Genomic DNA, 27,967 nt, shown 5'->3' with positions numbered 1-27,967 from the left:
TTGATGGAGCGGGTTGAAATGGCGAAAGTTGGGCGGTGTGGAGATGTCATACAAACAACGGCTCCAAGGATTTGAAAAAGATATATACACAAACCGAGCCGAAGTCGTGTTTTGTTAGGGAAGCTGAATGCTCGATTAAGCTTGTGGGTAAGTGAGCAGTTTAACCTATTTATTTTATACACAGCACAAGCGGAGTTGTGATGAGGGAAGTTGGCTTCCTTTTCGCCAGCTTCTTGTTCGATTTTTTCCGTTCCACCTTAAATGGTGCTGCGGTTACAATCCGGCACCTCAGGCGCCAGACTGTATCAGCTCTGTCGGCCCGGTAATGTACGTTGTGTACAGTATACAGCGGTAATGAACGGAATACAGCACCAGTTAGACTCAAGTATTCTCTTTAAATGCTTCACAGAAAGATTTAGATGCCATAAATCTGAGTTCGAGGCTTGTTTTGATACTGAATAACGTTACTACTGCTGAAAAAAGATGTCTTAAATTATTAAGTTGGTTTTGTCTTAAAAAAAAAAACATTTTTTTGCCTATAATGGAAACACTTGATACACTTAACCTACATGTCGATTAATCATCTCATTCTTCATCTTAAACGCCCCACAATCCCATCGTGAATAACAAAACACCGGCTTCTTATTGGCTTTATCCGTTCCTCCTTAAATGGCGTATTAGTTACATTCTGGCGCCCGAGCCACCAGAGTGTAACTGCTGCACTGTTTAAGGTGGAACGGACAATTCTAGAAACAAGTCAAGTTCGGCACCCTGAACGTTTCTTTCTCTGCACTGTTCGACTCAGAACCCCTTGTGGTGGCGGTGTTTCTAAAAAAAAAACAGTTAAATATTTTTTCTTCACTGTATTTCTCGAGCATGAGAGCCCTCATAAAAATGCTTCACAAGATTTGTTCCTTACATAGTTAACAGCCGCTGGGTTTTTAGCTTTTAGCGACCAAACGTACGAGTTAACGTAGCTAACGCCGCTAGGCTAAGCTAACTGTTTAACAAAGTATACAAACGTTGAACCACGCTAATTACACGTATTAATGACGCAACACTTATATTATCCCCAAGAACGAGTGCTCTACGACTCATTTAGACTAAAATGTCATCTAAGGCAGCAAAAATGAATTCAGTTTCATTATTTTTCGGCAGGTAACGTTAGCTAGCTTTAGCATTAGCTAACGTTAACGCATCTAACTTGGCGAGATAAATGGAGCGTCTCCCAGACAGGCTGGATTTTGAGATATTATCGTGTTAAAGTGTGAAACCTTTTATAGGTTATTCGTTAATTATACTTGCTTATATTGAGCATCGAATGTTTTCTGTCAAAATAGCATTTGTCTGCACACTTAAAGATTGTTCTTCGTGAAGGGAATGGCTCTATTTTGGAACCACGAGTTCTGTACAGAACCATTTTATTGTTCTTCATGAAGGGAATGACTCTATTTTGGAACCACGAGTTCTGTACAGAACCGTTTTATGCTTAAATGGTTCTTTGCATGGTGAAACTGTTCTTGAGACCGATGGAGAACGTGTTGTATATGCGGAGCGCTTTGTATAAATACATTGTGAATGACTCTGGTTACGTCTTAGCCAATAATTATGTAGAAATGTTGAAAATCAGTGGAATTTCCCTGTAAATGAAGTAAAAATAACTCTCTTGCTCTGTCTCATGTGGCAGAAGCAAAAGCAGTTTTTATCCTGCACATTTATTTGCTACAATAAGCTTTTAATATTAGCCTTACTGGTTGAAGAAAACACTCTGCCGGCCCTTAATTGGTGTCTCTTACTTTTCTTGCAGATTGAGGAGTTGCGAGGGATATAGTGGGGGTCATGCTGACCTCTTCCCAAGAGCGTGTCCCTCGCAGTGTCACACCAATGGAGGAAGATGTCCTTTGTGCTGTTCATCATGATGAACCACGACCCCAAACCGTCCACCGTTCTTCAGTTTTGAACAGGTGCACAGTGTTGAGTTATACACACCGATCAGGCATAACGTTCTGACCACCTCCTGTTTTACGCTCATTGTCCATTTTGTCAGCTCCGCTTACTATATAGGTGCACTTTGTAGTTCTACAGTTACAGTAGAACAGTACAGTACAGTTACTTTGTTAGCCCCCTTTTACCCTGTTCTTCAGTGGTCAGGACCCCCATGGACCCTCACAGAGCAGGTTCTAGGTGGTGGATCATTCTCTGCACTGAAGTAACACTGTCGTGGTGGTGTGTAAGTGTGTGTTGTGCTGGTCTGAGTGGATCAGACACAGCAGTGCTGCTGGAGTATTTAAACACCTCAGTATCAGTGGTGGACTGAGAATATTCAATCAATCAAAAATATCCAGCCGGCAGCGTCCTGTGGGCAGCGTCCTGTGGGCAGCGTCCTGTGGGCAGCGTCCTGTGGGCAGCGTCCTGTGGGCAGCGTCCTGTGGGCAGCGTCCTCCAAATAGTACTTGCTCTGTGAGGTTCTATGGGGGTCCTGAGCACTGAAGAACGGGGTAAAAGGGGGCTAACGAAGTATCAGAGAAACAGATGGACTACAGTCTGTAACTGTACAATTACAAAGTGCACCTATACAGTGGAGCTGATAAAATTGACAATGAGGGTAGAAACAAGGAGGTGGTCATAATGTTATGTCTGATCGGTGTAATGTGAAAGTATTATATCCTGCGCTTGTGCTGTATTTGAATGCTTCTGCTACACTTGTACAGAAATGCGCAGTTATGCATTGTGTAAAATAGCCGGTCACCACTTACATTCAGTGGAGCCCTTTAATTGATTTTAAAGCAACTTTAGGCAGCACTTATTATTATTATTATTATTATTATTATTATTATTATTATTATTAATAATAACAATAACAATAATAATTTATTTATTTTATTTTGCAAAATTTTAATGACAGTTTGGCTCATTAGAAAACAAACAATGTACTGTTGCAGCTTTGGCTAGTACTGTACTGAAAGTACATTCCAGTTAACTGTCATGTTATGAACGCTGTATGTAAAGTTCCCAAAATAGAATTATATTTTTTTGCTGGGTTTTGTGATTCTAGAATGCCGTCATAGATATAATGTCTCAGTGCTTCCACAAACTGAAAATCAGTCACAGTGATCATTGAAAAGCCTTTTTAGTCTTAGATTAACCGCTTAGTGGCCAGGAAGTTTTATCACACACTTTGATAAGCTAAGAAAAGCTTGGCCATATACTGAATTATAAGCCTTAGTTTGTAATAAACCTGAGCTTTTAGGGGTTAACCTTAATCTGGCTGTGAAAAACTGACTTATGTACTCCAGAGAGCATCTCGCCACATCAAGCAGTGTAAACCTAACCCTGTGATCTTTGCTGGCCTGTGCTGTCCTTTGTTTGCAGCTGCGATGAAGTCAGAAGGTCATCTTCACGCAGAAGAAGTGGGCGGCTTCTCAAGGGCAAAGGCCAGACTGAGGAGAGAATCAAACCGGAGAACAGTGTCAGAACACCTGAACTGCAGCAGAAGAACACCAGCCTCATTATGAAGGAGAGGGGCAGCTGGGTAATATCTCTGTCTGTTTGCTGAGGGTGGGACTATGGGATGATTTGCAGTTATTCTCAGATTTACCAGTCAAAATTCTCACTCATGGTGTGAGGTGTGAGCTTTATTATCGTTCTACCGGTATGCCACAAATAAGCACAGATAACATGACATACAAACAGAGCAGCCACGCTAACATTACCCCATTTAACTGATTCTGAGTCAGGGTTGTTTTGTCATATTTCAAGTGAAAATGGAAAGACCCTCAACTACCTCCTGCTGTCTAGTCTGTTAAGGTCTGACTGGTTTTGAAACAGTGGACAGAAAGAATTGAATGGTTTCTTAGAGTTGGCATCAACAAGACAGCTCGTAGGCAATGCAAGTGTATTTACATAGCTCCTTTCCTAGACTGTTCATTCAAAGTGCTTTACAAATGTGAAAATGCAGAGATAATTCTAAGGGAATTTTAAAAAGATGAGCGACATGTTGCTGGCAGCCCAAATGTTAAGAAGCGCCATTTTGTCCGGTGAATGAGAAACTTTTAAGACTTTAGCCTTGTGACCTTTTTTAATGTTTGTCAGTTTCTCACTGCAGATTAAATGTATCAGGAAACCAGCTGGGGTGGTTATAAATGCAAAGAAGTCCGTTTGTCTCCAAATTATTGATGCACATCTTAAATCTCTCTCTTTGCCATTTTGTTACTTACTAGCTCGGCGAGACTGTTGTGTGTATTGCTATGGTGACCAACAATCTGCACCGATCTTTAGGTTTAAAGGGTGAATTAGCAGTTCTACATTAACTCCAGCGTTTAAGACCGTTTATTGTTAAACTGTGTTGAATGATCAACAGAGCTTTATTTTACTTTAAAGGAGGATTATTTCATTTTTATCTACAACCCCAATTCCAGTGAAGTTGGGACGTTGTGTAAAACAAATAAAAACAGAATACGATGACTTGCAATTCCTTTTCAACCTATATTCAGTTGAATACACTACAAAGACAAGATAAAGTTTATCCGTTTCCGTTTGAACTGTAAATGTTTTTTGTAAATATTCACTCATTTTGAATTTGATGCCTACAACACGTTCCAAAGAAGTTGGGACAGGGGCAACAAAAGACTGGGAAAGTTGAGGAATGCTCAAAAAACACCTATTTGGAACATTCCACAGGTGAACAGGTTAATTGGAAACAGGTGAGTGTCATGATTGGGTATAAAGGGAGAATCTGGAGAAATCTCTGCAAGTAAGCGGCAAGGCAGAAAACCAACATTGGATGCCCGTGACCTTCGATCCCTCAGGGAGCACTGCATTAAAAACCGACATCATTCTGTAATGGATATTCCCACATGGGCTCAGGAACACTTCAGAAAACCACTGTCAGTGAACACAGTTCGTCGCTCCATCTACAAGTGCAAGTTAAAACTCTGCCATGCAAAACGAAAGCCACATATCAACAACACCCAGAAACGCCACCAGCTTCTCTGGGCCCGAGCTCATCTGAGATGGACTGACACAAAGTGGAAAAGCGTCCTGTGGTCTGACGAGTCCACATTTCAAATTGGTTTTGGAAATCATGGACGTCATGTCCTCCGGGCCAAAGAGGAAAAGGACTGTCTGGATTGTTATCAGCACAAAGTTCAAAAGCCAGCATCTCTGATGGTGTGGGGGGGTGTCAGTGCCCATGGCATGGGTAACTTGCACATCTGTGAAGGCACCATTAATGCTGAAAGGTACATACAGGTTTTGGAGCAACATATGCTGCCATCCAAGCAACGTCTTTTTCAGGGACGTCCTGCTCATTTCAGCAAGACAATGCCAAGCCACATTCTGCACGTGTTACAACAGTGTGGCTTCGTAGTAAAAGAGTGTGGGTACTAGACTGGCCTGCCTGCAGTCCAGACCTGTCTCCCGTTGAAAATGTGTGGCGCATTATGAAGCGCAAAATACGACAACGGAGACTCCGGACTGTTGAGCAACTGAAGTTGTACATCAAGCAAGAATGGAAAAGAATTCCACCTACAAAGCTTCAACAATTAGTGTCCTCAGTTCCCAAACGCTTATTGAGTGCTGTTAAAAGGAAAGGTGATGTAACACAGTGGTAAACATGCCCCTGTCCCAACTTCTTTGGAACATGTTGCAGGCATCAAATTCAAAATGAGTGAATATTTGCAAAAAACAAAGTTTATCCGTTTGAACATTAAATATCTTGTCTTTGTAGTGTATTCAACTGAATGTAGGTTGAAAAGGATTTGCAAATCTTCATATTCTGTTTTTATGTTTTACATAACATCCCAACTTCATTGGAATTGGGGTTGTACTAATCTGATTTTGCTGTGGAGCCACATCATAGCCATATCAAGCTCCAGAGACACATGTTGCCGACCCCTGAAGTAGGGGAATGGAAATTAGAAACATGATTGCAAACAATAGATTGAAAAGTGAAGAAATGAAACATTAAATTAAAAGTTAAAGTTAAAAAAAAAAGAAAAATGACTTGAGAAACTCGATGACGCTGATGTTGGCTTCATATTCGAATTCCCTGTTCTACCCTAACTGGTGTGCTAGTTACCTTCAGATATTTGTACAGGTGTCAGAATGTAACTGTCATTCCATTTAAGGTGGAAAGTGGAAATTCGAATGGAAAGGTGACAAAGAAGAAGCCAGTCTGAGCGTTGTAGAAATTTAGGCATAAAACAACAGTAAGCACGGTTTTTGCCAGACCTGAAGCTGCAGCATGGTTAGGCTTAGAAAGTAAAATTGACACATTTGTATTTAAATTTTACTCAGTTTTGATTATCATGTGTACAGTATTCAAGTTTTATTTTGGCTGTTAATTAAAGCTCTTATTAAAAAAAGTCAAGACATCTAGGAGTAATAAGGCACTGTTAAACTACAAAAAAATAACTGATGGCTTTATTTTTGTTACATATATCTCTGTTGACGGAACAAAACCTTGTATCTCAAAAATAGTAACTTTACAGGAGAAGAAATTACTTTTAATGTTAGTCAGCCGAACCAGACTTTTTTCCAAGTCATTTTGGGCCGTTTCGTTTGGTCCATTCATCATGAAATTTACACACAGTGTAAAGGGTAACAGGCATTTTCAAATTCTGTCAAAAACTGAGAAACATATACAAACACATGCATACGCAGATGCTATGACATATAGCAAAGCTGTCATTGCAATTCTACCATATTCTAAATCTGTGGTCATACCGCCCACTACGGAGTACTAATGATGTTCATATTTATCTAAACTGTGGTTGATATTTTTGGTGCTGTACGGAAATAAGAGGTTCAGTATAAACATAAAAACATAAAAATGTATCAGTCAGTTTTAGCTCTGCCTGCTTTTGTTGTCTAAAACGTAATTGTATGTTTATGATATCCTTCCTCGTTTTTGAACACCACCTTGAATTGCTAGACAAATGACAGAGGTCCCTCAAGAAGAGCTCCAGTTTCATAGCAGTGACCATGTAAACACAGGCGATACAGGCTTGTAGAAGCCTATGCTTATATTTCTTCACATTGACAGTTGTTTACCTCTATTTCTGTCTAAGTACAGCAGTTTACATTGGTTTGTCAGTGCAGAAGAGTTCAGCATGAATCTTACAAGCACATGGTTTACTGCTCAGTTGGGTGTGGGCAGCGTATCCTGAATATATGGCCTTGGGCTGTGGTTTATGATTGCTTGTCTGGGTTTAATTGAGTGATCTTAATCCATCTTCATGGTTCAGTGAATGACTAAACACAAACGAGACTGTTTTTTTCCCCCTATTCATGCATGACCTCAGTTATAGGACAGTCCTGACATGTTGAACACTTAGTACACAAGCAAAGCATGTATGTCTGCTTTTTGTATCATTTATATATTTATTGTCATATTTAATTTTGTATGCAGTAATATACACCAATCAGACATGACATTTAAGACCACCTCCTTGGCATAACATTATGACCACCCTCACAGAGCAGGTACTATTTAGGTGGTAGATCTTTCTCAGTGCTGCAGGAACACTGACGTGGTGCTGTTGTGTTAGTGTGTGTTGTGCTGGTGCGAGGGGATCAGACACTCCTACCTTGTCAGTCCACCTTGTAGATGTAAAGTCAGAGACGATGGCTCATCTGTTGCTGCAGTTTGTGTTGGTCATCCTCTAGTCTTTCATCAGTGGTCACAGGACGCTGTTGGCTGGATATTTTTGATTAGTGGTCTATGCTCAGTCCAGCAGTGGCACTGCTGTGTCTGATCCACTCAGACCAGCACAACACACACTAACACACCACCACCACGTTAGTGTGACTACAGTGGTCATCCTCTAGGCCAGGGGTATTTAATTCAGTAAGGTCCAGTGAGAATAAAAATTTCCTCAAGCGAAGGTCTGGATCATCATGTCTAACTTGCTTCATGATTCAGTGCCATATACTGTTTACTGAAGTAGCCTAGTAGGTATATCAACATCTTATATAGTCAACAACTGAATGTTTTTATAATAATAAATAATGTTGACCGCAAATCAAATAAAGTACAATTCAGTAACATTTAAACAATGTTTATTGTCACTTTTCTCTTTTTAGAGAACGCCATGTGAAATAAACTCGGTGGGAAGTTCTCCTCCGACACCTCGTCGCTCCCGTGTGAGCATCACTCACTCTAGTCTCGGTGCTCATCGTAATGCACAGATCTGATTGGCTGAGTAGCGTCACGTGTGATATTTACAACACATGCAATTGGTCTGTGACTCTCACAGACAGCTAAAGTGCTACCGTAAAGGCTAGAAAAGCTACACAGATTAAAATAGTAAAACCATGTCGAAATTAATTAGTTCTCGATATTTTATCGGTTATAAGTCCAGGTCCACATAGGACAGCGTCTGGGTCCAGACTCGGACCGTGGCCCACCTATTAGTAACCTCTGCTCTAGTCCTTCATCAGTAGTCACAGGACGCTGTTGGCTGGATATTTTTGGTTGGTGGACTATTCTCAGTCCAGCAGTGACACTGAGGTGTTTAAAAACTCCAGCAGCACTGCTGTGTCTGATCCACTCAGACCAGTGCAACACACACTAACACACCACCACCACTTCAGTGTTACTGCAGTACTGAGAATAATTCACCACCCAAATAGTACCTGCTCTGTGAGTTTCCATGGGGGTCTTGACCACTGAAGAACAGGGTAAAAGGGGGCTAACAAAGTTTGAGAAACAGATGGACTACAGTCTGTAATTGTAGACCTATAAAGTGCACCTATACAGTAGGAGCTGATTAAACGGACAATGTGTGTAGAAGCAAGGAGGTGGTCATAATGTTATGCCTGATTGGTGTATTCTGTATTATTAACATTTCAAAATAGCATTTCAGCAAAGCTGTACATCCATCTCTTAAAACTGATTGGATTGATCAGACCTACAGAATACAAATATTCCGTGTGAAAACGTAGAGATTATTGATGGAATGTTGTACTGAGTTTTTTAATTAATTCATTTAAATTTTTACACTTTCAGAAGAACCATGAAGACAACGAAGAGATTATGGACATGTGGCCTGCGTGAGTGTATTTTATGTTTCATTACATTTTAAAGGTTGATAAATTGGCATGCATTGGTGATGTAATGCACACATTTTATGCAGTTCTGTGCAAAAGTAAGGTGCCACCTTTTCCCTCATTTATTTAATTACCAAGGCAAGACTTATATAGCAACTTTTCGAACACTGCTGTCATTCAAAGTGATTTACAAATGAGAAAATAGTCCTTTAAAGGGTAAAGGAAAATAGAAATTAAACATGATTAAAACAGTAGATTAATAGAGAATCATTACATTGTTAGGCTAGTTAAAAATCTAATTATAAATTAAATAACAATTATAAAGTGCTAGTACAGAGGAGAAGGGCTAGAAACCTTAAGTGTTTAAACGGAGCTGAAAGCTGCTCAAACAGGAACGTTTTCAGGCCAAATTTAAGTGTCCAGTGTCTGGGCTCTTCTTTACTGTCTCTCAACTGGTTCCATTTAAGAGCAGCAAATTAAGTACAAGCTATTCATTTCTTTAATGTCGATATATTTAACAGAAAATGTAAAAAGCCTCCAATGCTAAATATATCAAATCTATCAGTATGTAATTTGTCCACTCTTGCTTTTGTGCTCCTGCTGCCACATTGACTCTTCTGTTCTTCCAATCTTAAAATAACAGGTTATTGGTCCAACAAGTGTCCTCCCAAAGAAAGATTTTCAAAAGAGGTCATTGACATTATGTTCCGCTTCACACAAACAACAAAATTAGATTTCTAAAGACAGTACATTTCTGATAATTCACTTTTATGAGGGAAAAAGTCGGCCATAGGAAAATAAGTGGCAGAAATTCTTCAAATTATTGAAAAACTTCTTTGAAAGACTATAATCAAGCCTCCTTAAAAAGAATGGATGCTGTAATAAAGGGAAAGAATGGACATATTAAATGCTAAAACATGACTTTTTCATGTATATGGAAAAATGTGTGTGTGTGTGTGTGTGTGTGTGTGTGTGTGTATGTATGTGTGTGTATATATATATATATATATATATACGTGTGTGTGTGTATGTATGTATGTATGTATGTGTGTGTGTGTGTGTGTATATATTTGTGTGTATGTGCAAGAATGTACATTTGTAAAGTTTATAACAGTTGCCTTTTATTTTCTTGTAGAGATAAGACTGTGAGGAGCTGTAAGCGGAAGCTGGAGTTGCCCTCTATAACCTCAGAGTCACACGTCTTGAAAAATTCATCCACTGTTCAGGAACACAGCCGTAGCTCCCTGGACATGGACCCAAAATGCCCAGAGAGCCCTCCACCAGCAAAGAGATGGGTGATTGGGCCCCTTCTTCAGTCGTTCAAGTCTAAGATGGCAAGTTTCACAGAGATCGTCATGAGTCCTGTCCGGCTCTTCAAACCCACCGACTCGTCACTTTCAAACTCATTAACTAGCCACTGTGAACAGCTGACTGGTTCCAATAAAGAAAGTTCTTCAATAAGTAAAGAGCAACAGCCTGATGTAGAAAGAGATGTCACGAAAGACTTGTTCTCTAAAGAAGAGACTGTATGTCCACCTTCGAAAATATCCATAGTTGTAGAGAGACTGAATTTCAACACAAACTTAAGTAATGAAAGTGATTCAGACGAGAATAAAGCTTTGGTTTCGCCAAGTACGTCAGACATTCAGAGAAATGGTGTCCAGTGTTTGTTGCAGTCCATCCAAGAGGGACATGGTTCTTTGAATTCAAGTGCCAGAGATTTGTCCTGTCATGTTGAGCAGCCAATGGGGCCTTCAAATGAATATCAAAACAAAGTCTACAATGCTACCTCAGTTTCTGAACAGAGTGGTTCTAAGTCATCTCAGGAAAAGTCTAGATTTTCAGATCCAAGGCTTTTAACAGATACACCTGATACCATTGACTTAAAGCTGGCACATGTTGAAGTTCCTTGTCCAAATACCTCGTGTTCGCTGTCTTTGACTAAAAACACAAATAGAAAAGGCCTGATGGACAGTGAGGAGTCCATTTTGAGGATGCCTATCAGGACAAGCCCTAGAAAAATGTCCAAACTGCCACTGGATTCTAATAGATTGACACCTTTGAGATCAGCTAAGAAAGTGTCTGTGACTTTATCTGAGCAAAATATTTTAGTTGGTGCAACAAAAGTCTCAGAATATACACATAACAATAAGGCACGCATTCAGCCTTTCTCCAAAGATGATGGAGTTCCTCCTCTGGGCTGTGAAAGAAAAAACAGGAAAACAGTACCTAAGATAGAACTGGTGAGATGCCTGGAGAAAGACAAATTGGTCAAGAAAGTGAAAAGTTGTTCAGGGAGGACCAAAATAGAAAACAAAGCGAACTTTGAACAAGAATTCCCTGCTTCTATACTAGCAAGAGTTCCTGTGAATGAGACGTCCATTCAGATTGGTAAACGGAGGAAGGTCCAAGTCTCGGGTAACTTGACCCTTAGCAGTCGTGGTGGTGTTGAGATGATGAGTTTCGCCTCGGAGATGTCAGGCTCTTGTGAATCCCCAGAGAGAGACAAAATAGGTCAGGAGAGAGTGTCTAGAAGTAGAAGTAGGAGGGATGGAAAATGTAGAACACCAGCCACCTTAGGGATTGAGAATGATACTATTGGCAGCTTGTCTTCCTCAGATGCTTCAAAAAGTGCCTTGGTGGACAGCTGTTTGCAGGGTAACGGCACAAGTGGAATGGGTGCGAGTGACTGTAATGACTCCAACCCGGTGGAAGCTCGTCCATCACTCAGATCCAGAGGGATGGTTACTGTTGGTGGTTCAGTCAAGTCTGTTAAATCTTGGAATGCAAGACAGAGAAAAACTGCATGCCACTTTGAGTCTGGAGTGTCTCTAGGCTCATCAACTGAACAGCCTGGAGAACCTTGGGCCAAAAATGGGCACAGAGATCTTGAGGAAGCAAGCAATGCCACTGATCAAGAACAAGCAAAATTTGCGCAAAAGAACAATGTTTGTCAGGCTAAGAATAAATTGGATGCCTCAGCAGTTGCTTCAGTTCTGTCATCTTCTAAAAAGCCTCTAGTTCATGTCAAGCGATTGGAAAGTAGAGAAGTTAAAGATATTGATGCAGTTGAAGAGCCGAGGGTATCAATGTCTCTCACTCTGCAGGTTGGCACCAAAACAGATGAACAAAAAGGCAGTGTAACACTGTCGCCTGTTCAGACCGGATCTACGTCTCAGTGGCAGGCAGGAAGACCCATTGAAAACTGCAGAACAACAAGAGGAATGGGGAAATGGGGCACCCCTGCAAAGGAGATTAACACGTCCAAAACGGCACTGGTACACTTTAAAGATCAAAGCTTCATTGACAAGGAGCTTGGACAGTTGGGCAAAGCAAAAGAGAAAAAGAAAAGCAAAGTAGGCAGACCGAGAAGAAAGTGCATCTCCTTGTTAAGGAAGAAAGATGCTCGAGACGATGAAGAGCAGACAAGAAATCAAACGGAAGAGGCCATCCCAGTTGTCTCATCGTCAGGTAGCGGTTCCAGCCGCCTCCTGCGAAGCTTTTCCTGTCCCGACATCCCTTCCCTCCTACATGGTGACAATGTGCCTTTGGCTCCCTTGCATGACCAGATTCCTCCTTCTCCACCCAAAAAGTTCTGCCCTGCACCACCAGATGCTCATCATCCTCACTCTCCATCCAAACGCGCCCGCAGGCACACGGTGTGTAGCGTGGAAATAGAACGGGAAATTGCACCCCGGTGCCTCCGCAAGGAAGTGCACCCCACTGGTTGGAGCAGTGCTTCCAACCATGTGTACCCACATTCACACTCCAGCTCCCTCACAGCCCTCGCTTCCTGTTTTCTGTCCAGTCCATTAGCTTTCTTGTCCAAGAAATCGAGCCAAGGACGTAGTGATGATGATGTTGACCTTGCCTCCACTTCTCCACGTAGTTTCGTCAAGTCCCCATCACCCTCTTTCCTGAAATCCCCCACCTCCCCAACCCTCACAGCTAATCCTGCTTTCTTTGCCAGTGTCCCTCCCACACCTGAGCAATCCTCTGCCTCTGTATCATCTCCTTGCAGGTAATCTATCACATTCTATCATCTGTCTCCAAAAGCACATACCAAGATTTATATATTTAGGTCTGGATCAGTTGGAAAAATTTGACTGAATCTTGGATGTTTTAACTGATTTATGCTTTAATGTTTATTCATAATACAGTATATAAATAGCCATGTTGACTCCTATTATGGCTGCATGATACGAACATAAAACACGATATGCAGTTAAACTGTTGGAAATTGTGGTGATGCTGTAAATGATGTATTTATATTGCCTCTTTTTTGCTATGCAATTAAAAATATTTCAAGTTTCAATATTCTTCATAACTGATATGCATTTTCCAGCTGTTATTTGATGTAAGTCATTATGACCCTTTCCCAAATGGCAAAAGTCTCAAAATCAGAAGAGCACAATTCACTGCTGTACAAAGTGTTCATAGCTACTTTCAACTTAACTGCAAGTATATTTTATGTATTGTAAAGCTGGAAAAAGTCAGTCTTTTTTTTTTAATTTAAAATGGACATAAAAATAACAAAACAAATAACTATCTATGGAATGTCCTAAAAGTTTCTATTAGTGATGCAGGCCTAACAAGACTCTTTAGACTGAGAATAATCACAATAAGCACAGGAGTTCATATCTTATTAATGATAAAACTAATGTAATCATGCAGCCCTAAAGAATTTATTTCCAAGGCTACTTTTACATATGAAATAATGTAGTAAATCTAAAGGAAAATTAGTAGATATACAGTTCCTTTTAACTGATACTGTATATCTAGCTCTAGAGTTTGTATCTAGGTCTGTAAGTCGTAATATTTTATAAAAACTAATAAAAGTCGCTCCCAAAGCTGACAAAGCTCTTAAGTAATAAACTCAAATATTAAACTCAAGTCAGCTTCTTATTCTCCAGATTGTCATTTGAATTTTCTGATCCTCCTTAAATGGAGCTGCAGTTACACTGAGGCGCCTTAAATGTAAAACGGATTTCGAAAGCTACCGAATACGAAGCTAATATCAGCTTAGCTCAATAAATACTTTCATTTACTTCAGTAAGCCCATTAATTTACTTCAGTTGGTAAATATGAAGCTACTTTCAGCTTATCTCAATAAATGCAATAATTTACCCTAATAAATGCACCAGTTTACCTCAATTAAGTAAACTAAGTTAAATTTACTCAATAAATACATTCATTTATCTCAAATGCATTATTTACCTCAATGAATACATTAATCTGAATATCAGCATAGTAATATCAGTTGAAGCTGAAGCACTAGTCACAATGCTGCTTATTTCTCAGCTGATGACATACTAAATGATTTTGTTCCCACTCGTCCCCAGTGTATTTGAGCCTGTTCCAGTGGAGGCTGATGTGGTCCAACGAGAACGTGAGGAAGATTCTCAGTCCAGCTTCAGTCTTAAGCTTTCATCGAGATCCATTTCGGAGGAGAGAGCTTTGTCAGACTCTGAGATAAAGGTGCCAGTTTTCTTCTTTAATTGTGTGAATTGATAATGTGGAAAAACAATAAATAATGGGCAGGGGGTGGTGGGTTAATCGATAGTCAGTTAACCAAGATATCTGGTGTCTGACGTTCATGCTGCCACTAGTTTTACCACTAGACCTATACGGCTAAAGTAGCTACCAAGCAGTGAAGATTTATACCCCACAAATTAGCTTGGTGCTGACTGCCTGCCTTAATGCCTTTAAGGTGTTCAGTATCTCTAATAGACTTAATTATGTGGTTTCTGACTATGTATGACTCACTGTTGTCTATAAACATGGACAAAAGTACAGACTGGATTCAGGCGGCTGCTGTTCTGTATCTACTTGATGTTAACATTTAGCTTGTGTTTTGTGTTTATAGACAACAGTATGTCATACAGTGAGAAACCATAGTCAACTGAAACTCATCATGAATTTAGATAAGTGTTTTGATTTAATGTATGTAGTTAGCAGTAGGGATGCATCGATACCTTTTTTTTTTTTTTTTTTTTTTTTTTTTTTTTTTTTTTTTTTCCCCCCAGACATGTATGTTTAGTAATCGCTGATACGAAATCTGACACCATAACAGTTTACGGTCAAATCATTAACATGTAGCTGAATCTAAATAATGTGCATTAGCTAGTTATGCTACATTAGATACCTTGGATCACGTAGTGCTGCAGTGGAGAAGAGCGTCTTTTGTTCCACATCAGAAAAGTGCTTCTGTAAGTAAAGTCTGTTTGTAGGTCAGCAACAGCAGGAATTGCACCCGAGGAGCTTGTGCTTCCAGTTTTACATCTGAAAACTTTTGATTGGCTGGTTGAGCCGTAGCTGAATGTTCATACACGGTGTGATTTTAGAAACCTTGTTCTTTGGTGACTTGCACTGTAGAGTTTAGTAGTCCGTTGGGCAAAGCCTGTTTTTTATATACTCGCACTGTACAAAAATGCTTTGTCAGAATAAAGCTGTTTTATTCTAAATGATTGGAGATGACTAAATTGGAGTAAACGGGCTTGGGAAGGGGGGTTACAGTGACTATATCTCCCATCACTAAGGTGTCAAACGTGTCTGTGTGAGCAGAGCCTCCTTCACTGCTGGCTTGAGTGGTTTGTTCATCATCACGGCAGTGTACACTCGGCCTATGTCACACTGTGCCAGCTGTATCAGAATGTTGGCATTTTTAACTTAATTGGACTTATAAAAATTCACAAGTGTTTAGACCCAATATCAGTATCAATGCATACCTAGTTAGCAGCATGCTAACTATTGGTGGAGTCATTACTTATGAACTATGTTTGCCGTGACCCAGGACCCAGGAAGCCGACTACTGACCGTTAGGTAGGCACGGACAGGCTGTTTGTGAACGTAGGTGGCCAGTTGTTTTCCATAGTACTGTTTATACAGTCTCATCGCTTTTTGGGCAAAATGACTATGTTGAACCAGAGTCAACGACACACACACAGAATAGCTTTGATTTTTCAGTGCCAGTGTAAGCAGTACAGTTTTAGCTCTGTGGATGTGTTTGAATGTCCAGATATTTAAACAAATGTGATTTATTGTATTCATACAGAGAGAAAAATTATGAATAAAGCCACATAGAACAAAGCTAACGTTATTTACTTTCACACTACGTTTAGCTTGATCATGAACATTTGATGAAATTATGGCAATATATTCTTTCAGTTGTACACAGAAGTATTACAGTTTTATCTATTCGCACTTTCTATGTCGACAGTCAGCTGTAGTAATCATAGCATGATTGAGTGGCAACTTTCATGGGAAATGAGATAATAAAAAGTGTGACATAGCTGGTGCTAGTTCCTAAATGTCTGGTGTGTCCTTGGTTTAAAGGAGATTGAACACAAAACACTGCTTGGCTGATCGACAGCATTTGGAAAAAAAATAAGTCTTTTAAAATGTTTTTGTTTGCCAAAATCTTCCTTTAACTTGTTTTGAAATGTTCCCGTTTGCCTTCAACAGCATGGTGTTTGTCTTTGATTTTTTCTAGACTGATGACAAGCGAGAAGAGAGAAGAAAAGTATCCTCTATCCGCATCCGGAAAACTCTACCCAAGCCTCAGTACAACCTCACGCCGATGGGCCTTCCTAAAGCCATCAGGTTCGTCACCACATGTTACATTCGTATGTGATGTGTGTAAAATGAGTGCACATGCATGTATGTCTGTATTTGTACAGATACAAACATTTTGTTTTTCCAGGATAAAGAAAAAGGTGTTCAGCGTGGAAGAAATCTACACAAACAAGAACTTCAGCAAACCCCCTGAGGGGTGAGTCTAGAGCAAGCTTTTCTCAGACTGCATTTTATAATTTCTTTATTGAGCAACAACAATACAAAAGAAAGGATGGGGTGGACCCCAAACATAAAAATTGCTCACTTGTTTTACAATATTCAGAAGAAAAAAAGAAAAAAAAAAAACAACACACACCCACCCTACCCGCCCCTACCACACACAAATCCCAACAACCCCATGTTAAGCACGGTGCATAAATAAAAGTAAAATTAAATCACAAACAAGAGGACAGGAAGAGAAAGGGAAAAGAGGACAATAAATGAAAAAACAAAAATACTAAAAAAATTAGTAGAAAAAAAATCTAAAGGGGACAAAAAAAAAAAAAAATGACTAAATAAATAGACAAACAACTCAGACCTGTGTCTCTTCTGGTTCAATGTCTACAGTGTCTATGATGGACAGCAAGGGGTCCCAAGTCCTGTTGAATTTACTCAATGCACCATTAAGGGAAAATCTAAGCCTCTCCAACTTCAGATTGAACAGAACTTCCTTGACCCAATGACTATAAGAGGGGGGTGCAGTATGTTTCCAGTTAAGCAAAATTAAACGCCTTGCCAGTAAAGAACAAAAAGCCATGCAGTGTTGGGCTTTGCTTGAAAAGGATTTAGTTTGAAGAATACCAAAAAGAGCTGGGAGGGGGTGGGGATCCTCCCCAACATCATAGGCCTTGTGGAGGGTACCAAATATTTCAGACCAAAAATGTTTCAACTTAGGGCATGACCAAAACATGTGCATGAGGTCAGCAGGAGACTGGTTACATCTATTACAGGTATCTGCGACATTGGGGTAGAATTTTGACAGTCTATGATTTGTATAGTAGATCCTATGTATTAATTTGCATTGAATTAGACCATGTCATGCACAGATAGAAGAGTTGTGTACTAATTGTAGAATATTAGCCCACTGGTCCTCCTCAAGGGTCATACCTAAATCTTGTTCCCATAAGTTTTTTGTTTGTTGGGGAAAGACAGCGGTAGTGGAGTCTAATGCCCTAAAAATGTGAGAAATATTTCCTCTCTGATTGGGGTCCATCAAGAAAAGTTTATCTACTAAGGTCCGTACAGGAAGATTTGGAAAGTCAGGGTAATTTTTCTGAACAAAGTCCCTAATTTGAAAAAACCTAAGGAGTTGGGAGGGAGGAAGCTTAAATTTGGTTGATAATCCAGTAAAAGACATAAAAGTGCCGCTATCATAAAGATCATGAATTGAGACAATGCCCCTCTCAAACCACAATTTAAAAGTCCATAATAGATGGTTTGAAGTTATGGTTGTTTAATATTGGTGCATAAATTGAACTGTCTCTCAGGCCAAAATGTCTTCTGAATTGCAACCAAATTTTGAGGGACTGTCTGACTACTGAGTTTTTGCTTGCATTCACTGTTGGCAAAGTAAGGGGAGAACAAAGCCATGCCCTCAATGAGGATTGAGATGAAGACATTTCAATTTTTACCCAAGCAGGCTGGTTGGTCATGGGCGTGTCGGTCCAATATAGCAATTTATGAATATTGGCTGCCCAATAATAATGTAAAAAATTGGGGAGAGCAAGACCCCCTACTCTTTTAGGCAATTGTAATATTTTACTCCGTATACGGACAGGTTTATTAGCCCAGAGAAACTTAGACACTAATTTGTTCAGTTTATTAAAAAACTTTTTTGAAATGAGTACAGGAATATGTTGAAAGAGGTAGAGAAACTTTGGCAATATGGCCATTTTAACAAGGTTTACCCTGCCAGCCAATGACAAAGGTAAAGTGGACCATCTAGCAAAGTCATCCTCAACCTTACCAAGCAAGGGGACAAAGTTTTTATTGAAAGTGTCTGCCAGAGTCTTGGTTATGATTATACCTAAATATTTAAAACTATTGTCCGCCCTTTTAAAAGGTGCAATGCTGTCTGGAAGAACACCAACCAACTCATTTAATGCAAATATTTCACTTTTCCCCAAATTGAGTTTGTAGCCAGACAGTTGGCCAAACTCTTTTAAGATGTCTATGGTGACTGGCAGTGATGTGGATGGGTTGGATACATAAAGGAGCAAGTCATCGGCATATAAAGATAATTTGTGTTCAGTGTTGTAGCGAAGAATACCTTGAAATCTCGGTTCAGATCTCAACCAGATCGCTAACGGTTCAATGGCTATGGCAAACAATAAAGGGGATAGTGGACAACCTTGTCTTGTGCCACGATGAAGTTGAAAAGGAGGTGAGAATGTATTGTTTGTTTGTACAGAGGCAACTGGGGATGAATACAGCAATTTGACCCATGAAATAAAGCCAGAGCCCAACCCAAATCTATCCATTACCTCAAACAGGAAGTCCCATTCTACCCTGTCAAAAGCTTTTTCGGCGTCCAGCGACACCACGACCTCTGGGACGCTGGAGCTGGGAGTGTTGAGTATGTCGAGAAGCCTTCTAGTGTTGTGAGATGAATGTCTACCCAACATAAAGCCTGTTTGGTCTAACGAAATAATTTTTGGTGGAATCTGTTGGAGACGAAGGGATAAAAGTTTAGCAAGAACCTTGTAATCAACATTTAAGAGCGATATGGGTCTGAAGCTACTACAAAGTAGTGGATCCTTATCCTTTTTTAACAGAAGAGAAATAGTAGCATTATTTAAAGTTGGGGGTAGTCGGCCAACAGACAATGCTTCATTATATACATCACTTAAGATCTTAGAAAGAAGTGGGGAAAATTCCTTATAAAATTCTACTGTGAAACCATCTGGACCCGGTGACTTACCACTTTGTAAAGCTCTAATAGCACTTACAACCTCAGATGTTGGGCTAGCTAACTTTTCTACCCACTCCTGTTCTATTGTGGGGAAAACAATATTATTGAGTATATTGGGTGTGTTTAACTGAGGGTGGTCAGATGCATATAGGTCAGAATAGAATTTTGCAAATGTTTCATTTATACTTTTTGGGTCAGTAAGGGTGATACCTGATGGTGATTTTATGGTTGGGATTAGTCTAGAGGCAGCGGCTGCTCTGGACTGCTGGGCAAGGAGTTTGCCAGCTTTATCTCCTGACTCAAAGAATTTTTGTTGGGACTTAAGCAGTTGCAGTTCTGCTTCATTGGTGGTTAAAAGAGCTAGTTCAGAATGAAGTTGTAACCGTCTTTTGTAGAGTGCAGGATCTGGATTTGTAGAATAATTATCATCAACTTCAGTGATCATTTGTGTTAACTCTGTCTGTTTTTTCACATTTGTTTTCTTAAGATAAGCTGTATAAGAAGTTACGTAGCCTCTCAGATATGCCTTGTAGGTTTCCCATAAAGTGCCCCTTGACATATCTGGAGTGTCATTTATTGTAAAAAATACCTGAGAGGTGGTCGTTGCATGCTCAACAAAGAGGTCATTAGCTAGTAAACTTGAACTAAATCGCCATCGTTTCAGAGGAGGTCTATAAGTTGGAAAACGTATGTCTAGAGAAGTAGGGGCGTGATCTGAAATAATGATACTGTGGTAGTCACATGAACATATATTAGAGAGTAATCTGTTGTCTAAGAGAAAGAAGTCTATTCTAGAATAGGAATGATGGACAGGTGGAAAAAAAAGAAAATGATTTTTTGTCTGGAAATTTAAACCTCCATGGATCTGAAAAACCCAGCTGTGTTGCGGTGGATGAAAGTAGTTTGGCCGACTTTGTAAGAGAATGTGGTCTGGTTGAAGATCTGTCTAAGTTAGGATGCTGAACAGAATTGAAATCCCCCCCCCTATAATTACATGGTAAGTGTCAATATTGGGCATGGATGTGAAAAACTTGGATATAAACTTATCATCATCCCAATTTGGTGCTTAAACACTGGCTAAGATGACAGGGGTGTTACACAGCTGCCCTGACACTATAACAAACCTACCAGATGTGTCAGCTACAAGTTTTTCTAACTCAAAGAGAATGTGGCGTTGAATTAGAATTGCGGCCCCCCTAGCCCTATCCTTGAACTTGGAATGATATAGTTGGTTGAACTGGCCCCTTTTAATACGCAAAACTTCCTCTGTACGCAGGTGTGTCTCCTGCAAAAACACCACCTCACCTCTCAACCCCTGAATATGAGACATGATCTTATTTATTTTCAATGCTTGGTTTGCCCCTTTGACGTTCCATGATATGAAACGAATATTACTCGCTGACTTTTTACTATCCATGCAAACAGTGAGTTCTGTGTGAAGTATGCATAATATACCATGATATTAATATGCATGGAAAATGAGCACATGCAAGAGCACAGTGTCTGAGAGATGGAAAAGAAAAAGAAAGGAAGGGGGGAAGAAAAGTTAAAATAAAAACCCTGTCCCCACCCGTCTCCAGTACAACCCACTCCCAGTAACCCCTTATACCCACAATCCCTGCACGAACGTGCCATCTTCACTTAGCAAAATTCTCCCGGGGCTCTACTCCACTCTCTTCTCCCACCACACAATAATTAGAATGTTTTGTTATAAACAAGTGAATACAACCATTCTACACGGCATGACACTTAAAAGAGTGAGTATAGACTAAACAGTAACAATAGCCTAACTAAAAAAAAAAAACAGAACAGAATGAGTTAAACTTTCCACGCCGTTTCAGGCACGTTTAGCCTACACATTATAGGGCTTCAGTAAGCAATTAAACACCGCTAACACTAAGGGTAACGATACAAAGGTGACTACGGTTCATAGTCTTTTTCATAGGCAGTGAACAGGCAGTCCAGGCTTATGCTCATACACCACTCGGTGGAAAAATAAAAATGAAACAAAAGCATAGCCTACCATAGAAGTGGTCGCAGACTCTCTGTACCTGCATTTTTTTTTAAACTCACATCAGAGGTACTCCGACTCTGCATTCGACTCGCCCATCTCACGAAAAAAGGAAACAGTAGCAATATATCACCTCAGCTGGGCCTTGGCTTGAATCAGTCCTCCTCCGTTCTTGATGCAGGCTCGTACGTGGCCAGAAACTGCTCGGCTGCCCTCACTGATGTCAGGCGCCGTCTTTTGCCATTTTCCGACCTGATAAACAGTCGCACAGGATACTGCAGTGAGGGCTTGAGGTGGAGAGTGTAGAGTTGGTGCATTACGTCTTTGTATTCTGCGCGTTGTTCTAGGAGTTCGGGGCTGTAGTCCTCGTAAATGTATATCGGCGTATCATTGTACTTCAGCTCACCTCGCCTTTGCCGGGCCGAACGAATCACTGCTTCCTTCGTTTGAAACTTGTGAAAGCAAACGATCACTGCTCTAGGCTTTCCTCCTTCGGCTGGTTTGTCTCTAAGCGCACGGTGGGCTCTCTCAAGTTCCGGAGGGGAATGCAACACATCTTTCCCCAGTACCTCAACCAAAAGATTAGAAAAAAACACTGTTGGCCTCGTACCTTCGATCGATTCAGGCAGTCCTATGAGGCGAAGATTGTACCGCCTACTTCTCCCCTCCAGATCTAGAACCTTGGCTTTGAGCTTTGCGTTATCCGCAGCCAGAGCAATCACCTGAGCTTCTAGGCGCTGTAGATCGTTCAGCCCAGATTCCACATCGGAAATTCGCTGTTCATGATTGTTCACTTTAGACTGGATCCCGTCTAATTTCGTTTCAATGGCACGAAGCTTGTTTTCAAATCTTGCAGACAGAGAGTCAGGATTGGTTAGCAGGTCCGCTGTGAGGTTGTTTAGCATGCTAGCCAACGTAGCGTTGTCAACAGCGGGACCAGCGGCAGAAGCATGTTCTTTTTTTCTTGTCCTGTTTGCTTGATTTAGAAGTCATATTGGTTGGCAGTATGTGTAAAACACAATCAAACAGGTCGTAATCACTAGTTTCAGTAGATTTGAGTGTATAGATGGTCAATTACAAGTTGTGTGGCAGGAGCCCAAAAAAACACCACTACTCCATTCCGCTAGCCAACCGGAAGTCCTCAGACTGCATTTTAAACAGGCTAGTTTTACATGAGTGTTGAGAAATAGTGCACTTAGGTTGACAAGGTTGACTGTACAAAATATATTTAGAAAGCTACAGTACATACAGTACTGTGCAAAAGTCAGAGACCATAATTTCATTCATTTAGTTACCAGTCAAAGTTGCTATTAAATGGAAACTCCACTGATTTTTTAAAAAAAAAAAATTCTGCATAATTTAGTGTGTGAGATACATACAGAGAGATTCAGAGCGGTTTGGTGTGAAATGGTTCAGATGTCTTTACAGTGGTGGTGATAGGAACCAGGGGTCACCATGACTACAACACAAATATAGACATTTTATTTAGTATCCAGAACCATGAGTGAACCTACACGAGTCTTCTGAGCTTACATGAAGTTTGATGATGGAAAATAGTGGAGAATCTTGTTTTCTTTAGGGACTATTTTAACGCCCTGCGTGTAGCCCTCCACTATGAATGGCTTCAAATAAATGGGTTAAAAAGACGTTTAAGGCCAAAACTTTACCACAACACTATCATAAAACAGTGTCTCAGTCATCAGGCAGTGAATTCATAACCATTTCATGTAAAAACTTTCTGTGAGAGAGCTTTTAGAGGTGGACGCCTGGTTCCAGTCACACCAAACCACTCTGAACCACTCTCTTTACGTCTTAACTGTTTGTTTACAAGTAAAAGAGCTTTTGGTGGAGCCAGGGAGCCTCTGTAGTTCTTCCCACCAATGACCTCATAATTTTACTGGGCAGAAACAAGTTGTCCTTGCATTGGTGGTTAAGTGGTTGAATTCTTGCCTGCCACATGGCTTTATTGAAGACGACACCGAAGTCAAATGTGGAAAAACTGTTACAGCGACCAAAGACAATACCACCAATCTGTTTCAACCATAGATATACATTCTTAGATGCTGTGTTGCCTATTATTCTCTATGTGAGGCGATACGTCTGCGCGTCCGCTATGTTGGAGAGGTCAAGATCTACTACTTTAACAACTGATCGTGCTAATTAGCCATCCAGACCAGCAGGAAAGTATTCAGTCTGCACCTGATATGAGTTTAGCGCTCCGGTAAAAATCAGCAAATCCATCAATGTGTGAATCACTTCTACTCTTTAAATACAGAAGGAAGAAGCTGTGTTAGCTTCCTATTCGCCAGATTCTTGTTGGAGTTTTCTTGTTCGACCTTAAATGGTGCAACAGTTACATTCTGGTGCCTGAACCTGCATTTAAGGTGGACCAGGAAAATTCGAACAAGAAGACAATTTCAGGTATAATAAGTTCTAATCTACTATAAATATGTGGAGTAAGGAGTATTAAATTAAATGTTTCATATAAAACCAGAGGAAAAACAGTCACATCGTCAGGTTCTCTGCATCAAAAATCACGAACAATACAAACAATACAAATCACACAAACATCTACTTTTTAAAGGAACTTGTTTTTTACATTAAAACCAAAATTTGGACTTTCTCGAAAGACATTTTTATTTAGTGTTGTTTGCTATGATTTCAGTTGTTCAAAATATTAAGTAAATAATGTTTTGCAGCAGTTTCCTGCCAGAGATGCTTGAAAAGCGGCTGTAGCTGGGGCGAAGCTTAGTACATGTTGTGGCACCTTTTTAGCCAAAAGAGTAAAATGTTGCTTCAGTAAAATGGATATAAAATGTTTTGGCTCTCATGGTTTGATTTTTTTTTTTTTTTTTTTTTTTTTTCTCCCTTCCTTCCTACTTTATTTCCTACTTTTTTTTTTTTTTTTTTAACATTAAAACCAACATTTTAACCTTTAACACATTTTAATTTAAAATGTTGTTTGCTATGATTTTAGTTAACCATAAATAGTTAATGTGTGTGTGTTTTACTTCAGTTTTAAAATCACAGATGCTCTTTTATTACGCACTTTTTTATTAGAAAAAATATCCCAGTTTTAATAAGTGAGCATATTCAATGTACAGACCTTGTCTGTACTTTGTACTTGAGGGCAAAAAAACAAAATAATCGTTCATTAATCGTAATCAAGATAAAATGTTCAGTTAATCATGATATTGATTTGAGGTCATATCGCCCAGCACTAAGTAGAACTAAAGGTGGCCAAGTCTGCATTCTTTTTACTCAGCTTTGATGAATAGGGCTTAATATCCTGAAACATCATTATATTTTTGCCATATCTTCCACCCCAAGTCCATGTGTAGGTCCTCATTTGTGAGGTTTGTCACTGTCCTTTCTTCCTGCAGGCGTTTTGAGACCATATTCGAGGTTCCTCAGAGTCGACAAGACAGCTCCCAGTCCCTGTTTGGCCAGAAACGGATGAAGCGCTTTATTGAATTCCCTGAACTGGGCGTGCCCAGGAAGCCAAGGAAGCCGAGGAAGCCTTTGGTTGGTGGAGCTGGGGTGGGCGGAGCTCAGAGGAAAGCAGCAGGGAATTCTGGGATCGGCAGAACGCGCAGAGGTGTCTGGGCCTCCTCCAGAGACGAAGATGCACTGAATCTGCAGGACCTGGATTCGCTCTTGTGCTCAAAGCTGAATGAGCTGGACTCCTGGATGGCGCTGGAGCAGCTGGCCTACTGAAAACCTTTTTGTAGTTTTTTTTTTTTTTATTTTTTTTATTTTTGTGCACCCTTCTTTCTTGTTTTGTAGTTTTTTTGATGTACAACCACTCGAATATTAAGCACATCCAAGTAACATTAAAAATCTGCAGAAATGTACATTTTTGTACTTTATGTATACATATGTTGTATGTTTGTATATTTGTATAGGTCGGGTCTAGTAATGCCATTATCTGTGTTTGAAGTGTTTTCGTGCTTATTTGTTGCGTGTTTTGTGTTTATATCGTCGCTGTTAAAGAAAACTTTAACTCCTTTCTTTTGGTTTTGTTTTTTACTCCTAAGCTGCCCTTTTATATCCTGTGAGTATAGACCAGCAGCACTCATTAAAATGAAGAACATTTTTCCCCTTCATCCTGTAGAATATTCATATTGGAGGCATGTGTTTTTCCTATGGCAGTGACGGTCATATGTCTCGCTGTTGTCAGAGCAAAACTTTTTTTTGTTGTTTTTAAAAATTTTAAAATATCTGTTGTCCTTTCTATTGTGTGTCATTTTCATGATGAATGGACCAAAAGAACCAGCCTAAAATGACTCGGAAAGCCATTTGATTCCGTTGACTTGCATTAAAAGTGAACTGTTTTTTCCGTCTCCTATAAAGTTACCATTTTGGAGATACAAGGTTTTGTTTTTTTTTTTTTGTGGTGTTTTTTTTTTTTTTTGTTTTTTTTTTTCTTTTCTGACAACAGCGACATGTAAAAGTTGAGGCACCCCTGATCACATTACATGTTCTGAATATAAGTGAACACATCCCCTATGCAGAACAGTACATTTTAATACACTGTTACTGTTTATTTGCTGAATTTTACATTGAGGGGATAAAATGTTAAATATGGCGGAACGTTAAGCCACGTTTTATATTCTGTCACCCCCCCACCAAATGTTAAAAATATAAGATGACAAATAAATTGGAGCTGTGCACTGAAATTTGTCATATTTGTTTGGTCCCTACAGAGTAAGTTTTATTTTGAATTTTGAAAATCACTTATTTGATCAGCGGTGCCTAAACTTGTGCGCACACACACACACATATACATACATATATATATACACACACATACACATATGTCCCATCACTGTCAGAGGAAAACCTCATCATTTCATCTTTTTTTTTTAAATCTTTTCAAAAACACCAGCTGTTTGTTGTGTAAGAATTAAATGGACTGAGAATCCAAAATGATCTTAAATCTAATTGCATTAACCAAGATTAAGATTAAATGTAAACATGTTACTTCCCCAGAAAAGATGCCATTATGCAGATTTCTAGTGTTTTCTTCTGACAGCGACTGTTTATTTTTATATATATTAAAACAACTCATTTTATTCTCCTGAATGTTTGAAAACAAGCACTTCATTTCAAGTGTTTCAGCCCAGAATTTCCCCGATTCCTCTTTAGGATAAAAGGAAAGATTTTGCCTGTTGAATTTCCAGACCCCTGTGATTAGCTGGTTAAGATGTAAAGAGTCATTCTGAGTGGTTTTCTAGGAGATGGTCTGTTCTAGAGTCAGAATTGGCAACAGTGGTGGTGGTGGTAGGAACCAGACATCTGAAGAGTTTAATGCTTATAGATAAACACCAATCAGGCATAATATTATGACCAACTCCTTGTTTTTACCCTCATTGTCCATTTTAGTCACTGTAGTCCATCTGTTTCTCTGATACTTTGTTAGTCCTCCACCCTGTTTGAGTAGCACTGCAGTGTCTCATCCACTCGTACCAGTAAAACGTCAGCGTTGTGTACAAATAGTGCCTGCTCTGTGAGGGTCCATAGGGGTCCTGACCATTGAAGAACGGGGTAAAAAGGGCCTTGACCGTTTGGTAGACGTGAATATTTTTCTACTATAATTTACTTATTATTTCCCCAACAAACAAAATGTACATTTTCAGTTTTTGACATGATTTCAGAATGCCTGTTGCCCTTTACACTGTATGTAAATTTCTTGATTAATGGACAAAGAAACGGCCCAAAATGATTTGGAAATATGTCTGGTTCCATTGACTTACATTAAAAGTAAAGTATGTATGTATATATATATATATATATATATATATATATATATATATATATATATATATACATATAAAACATACTTATATATAAAAGAATTGCATTTAAGAACATTCTTACAAACTTTTTAGTGTTTGTCTTAAGAACCTTCTCAAGTTTTTTCTTAAAGCTGTCGTGAATCCGGCCCCCGGCTCTTCTCACCCCCCACTGTAACGACTCTTTACCACAAAGAATTTCACACCAAACCGCTCTGAATGACTTTCCATCTCAGCCATGGCCAGGAATGTGCAGGTAAACCTGTGGAATTCCTCCGTAACAGATGCCCGGTAAGCTTTCCTAATCGGAAAAGTGCAGAATGGATCTGAATGCTGGTCATGAAGTGCCTGTATAGCTTCACTCTCTCAGGGTCCTCGTGTTTATATGACCATGTTCTCATTAAACGTGCCATATGTTTGTATAAACTCTTTTGTAGAGGTGGATCTGAGAGCGTTTATACTGGTCTTGTTTTCAAGTGCATGAGGCAGCAATGATGTTTCCGTTTCTCGAAGATGCATTTCTGGTTTGTGAAGTGTTCATCATGGGGATGTTTGCTGTTTTGCTGCCGAACACAAGTTTCCACT

At 39.7% G+C, this 27,967-nt stretch overlaps 1 protein-coding gene across 1 annotated transcript; it reads left to right on the top strand.

Moving 5' to 3' along the window:
• Positions 1–7: 7 nt before the first annotated feature.
• Positions 8–27,322, top strand: prr14 (proline rich 14). Its single transcript, XM_017715465.2, has 9 exons — positions 8–147; positions 1,808–1,964; positions 3,373–3,532; positions 9,011–9,054; positions 10,187–13,072; positions 14,394–14,529; positions 16,544–16,653; positions 16,754–16,822; positions 24,971–27,322. Exons 2-9 carry the CDS (start codon positions 1,840–1,842, stop codon positions 25,302–25,304), a joined length of 3,864 nt encoding a protein of 1,287 aa, XP_017570954.1. The 5' UTR covers positions 8–147; positions 1,808–1,839; the 3' UTR covers positions 25,305–27,322.
• The last annotated feature ends 645 nt before the right edge of the window (positions 27,323–27,967 follow it).

Source organism: Pygocentrus nattereri, chromosome 14, assembly GCF_015220715.1.
Source record: "Pygocentrus nattereri isolate fPygNat1 chromosome 14, fPygNat1.pri, whole genome shotgun sequence".
Taxonomy (NCBI): Eukaryota; Metazoa; Chordata; class Actinopteri; order Characiformes; family Serrasalmidae; genus Pygocentrus; species Pygocentrus nattereri.
The sequence above is the reverse complement of the archived record's forward strand: the minus strand, read 5'-3'. Positions and strand labels throughout refer to the sequence as shown.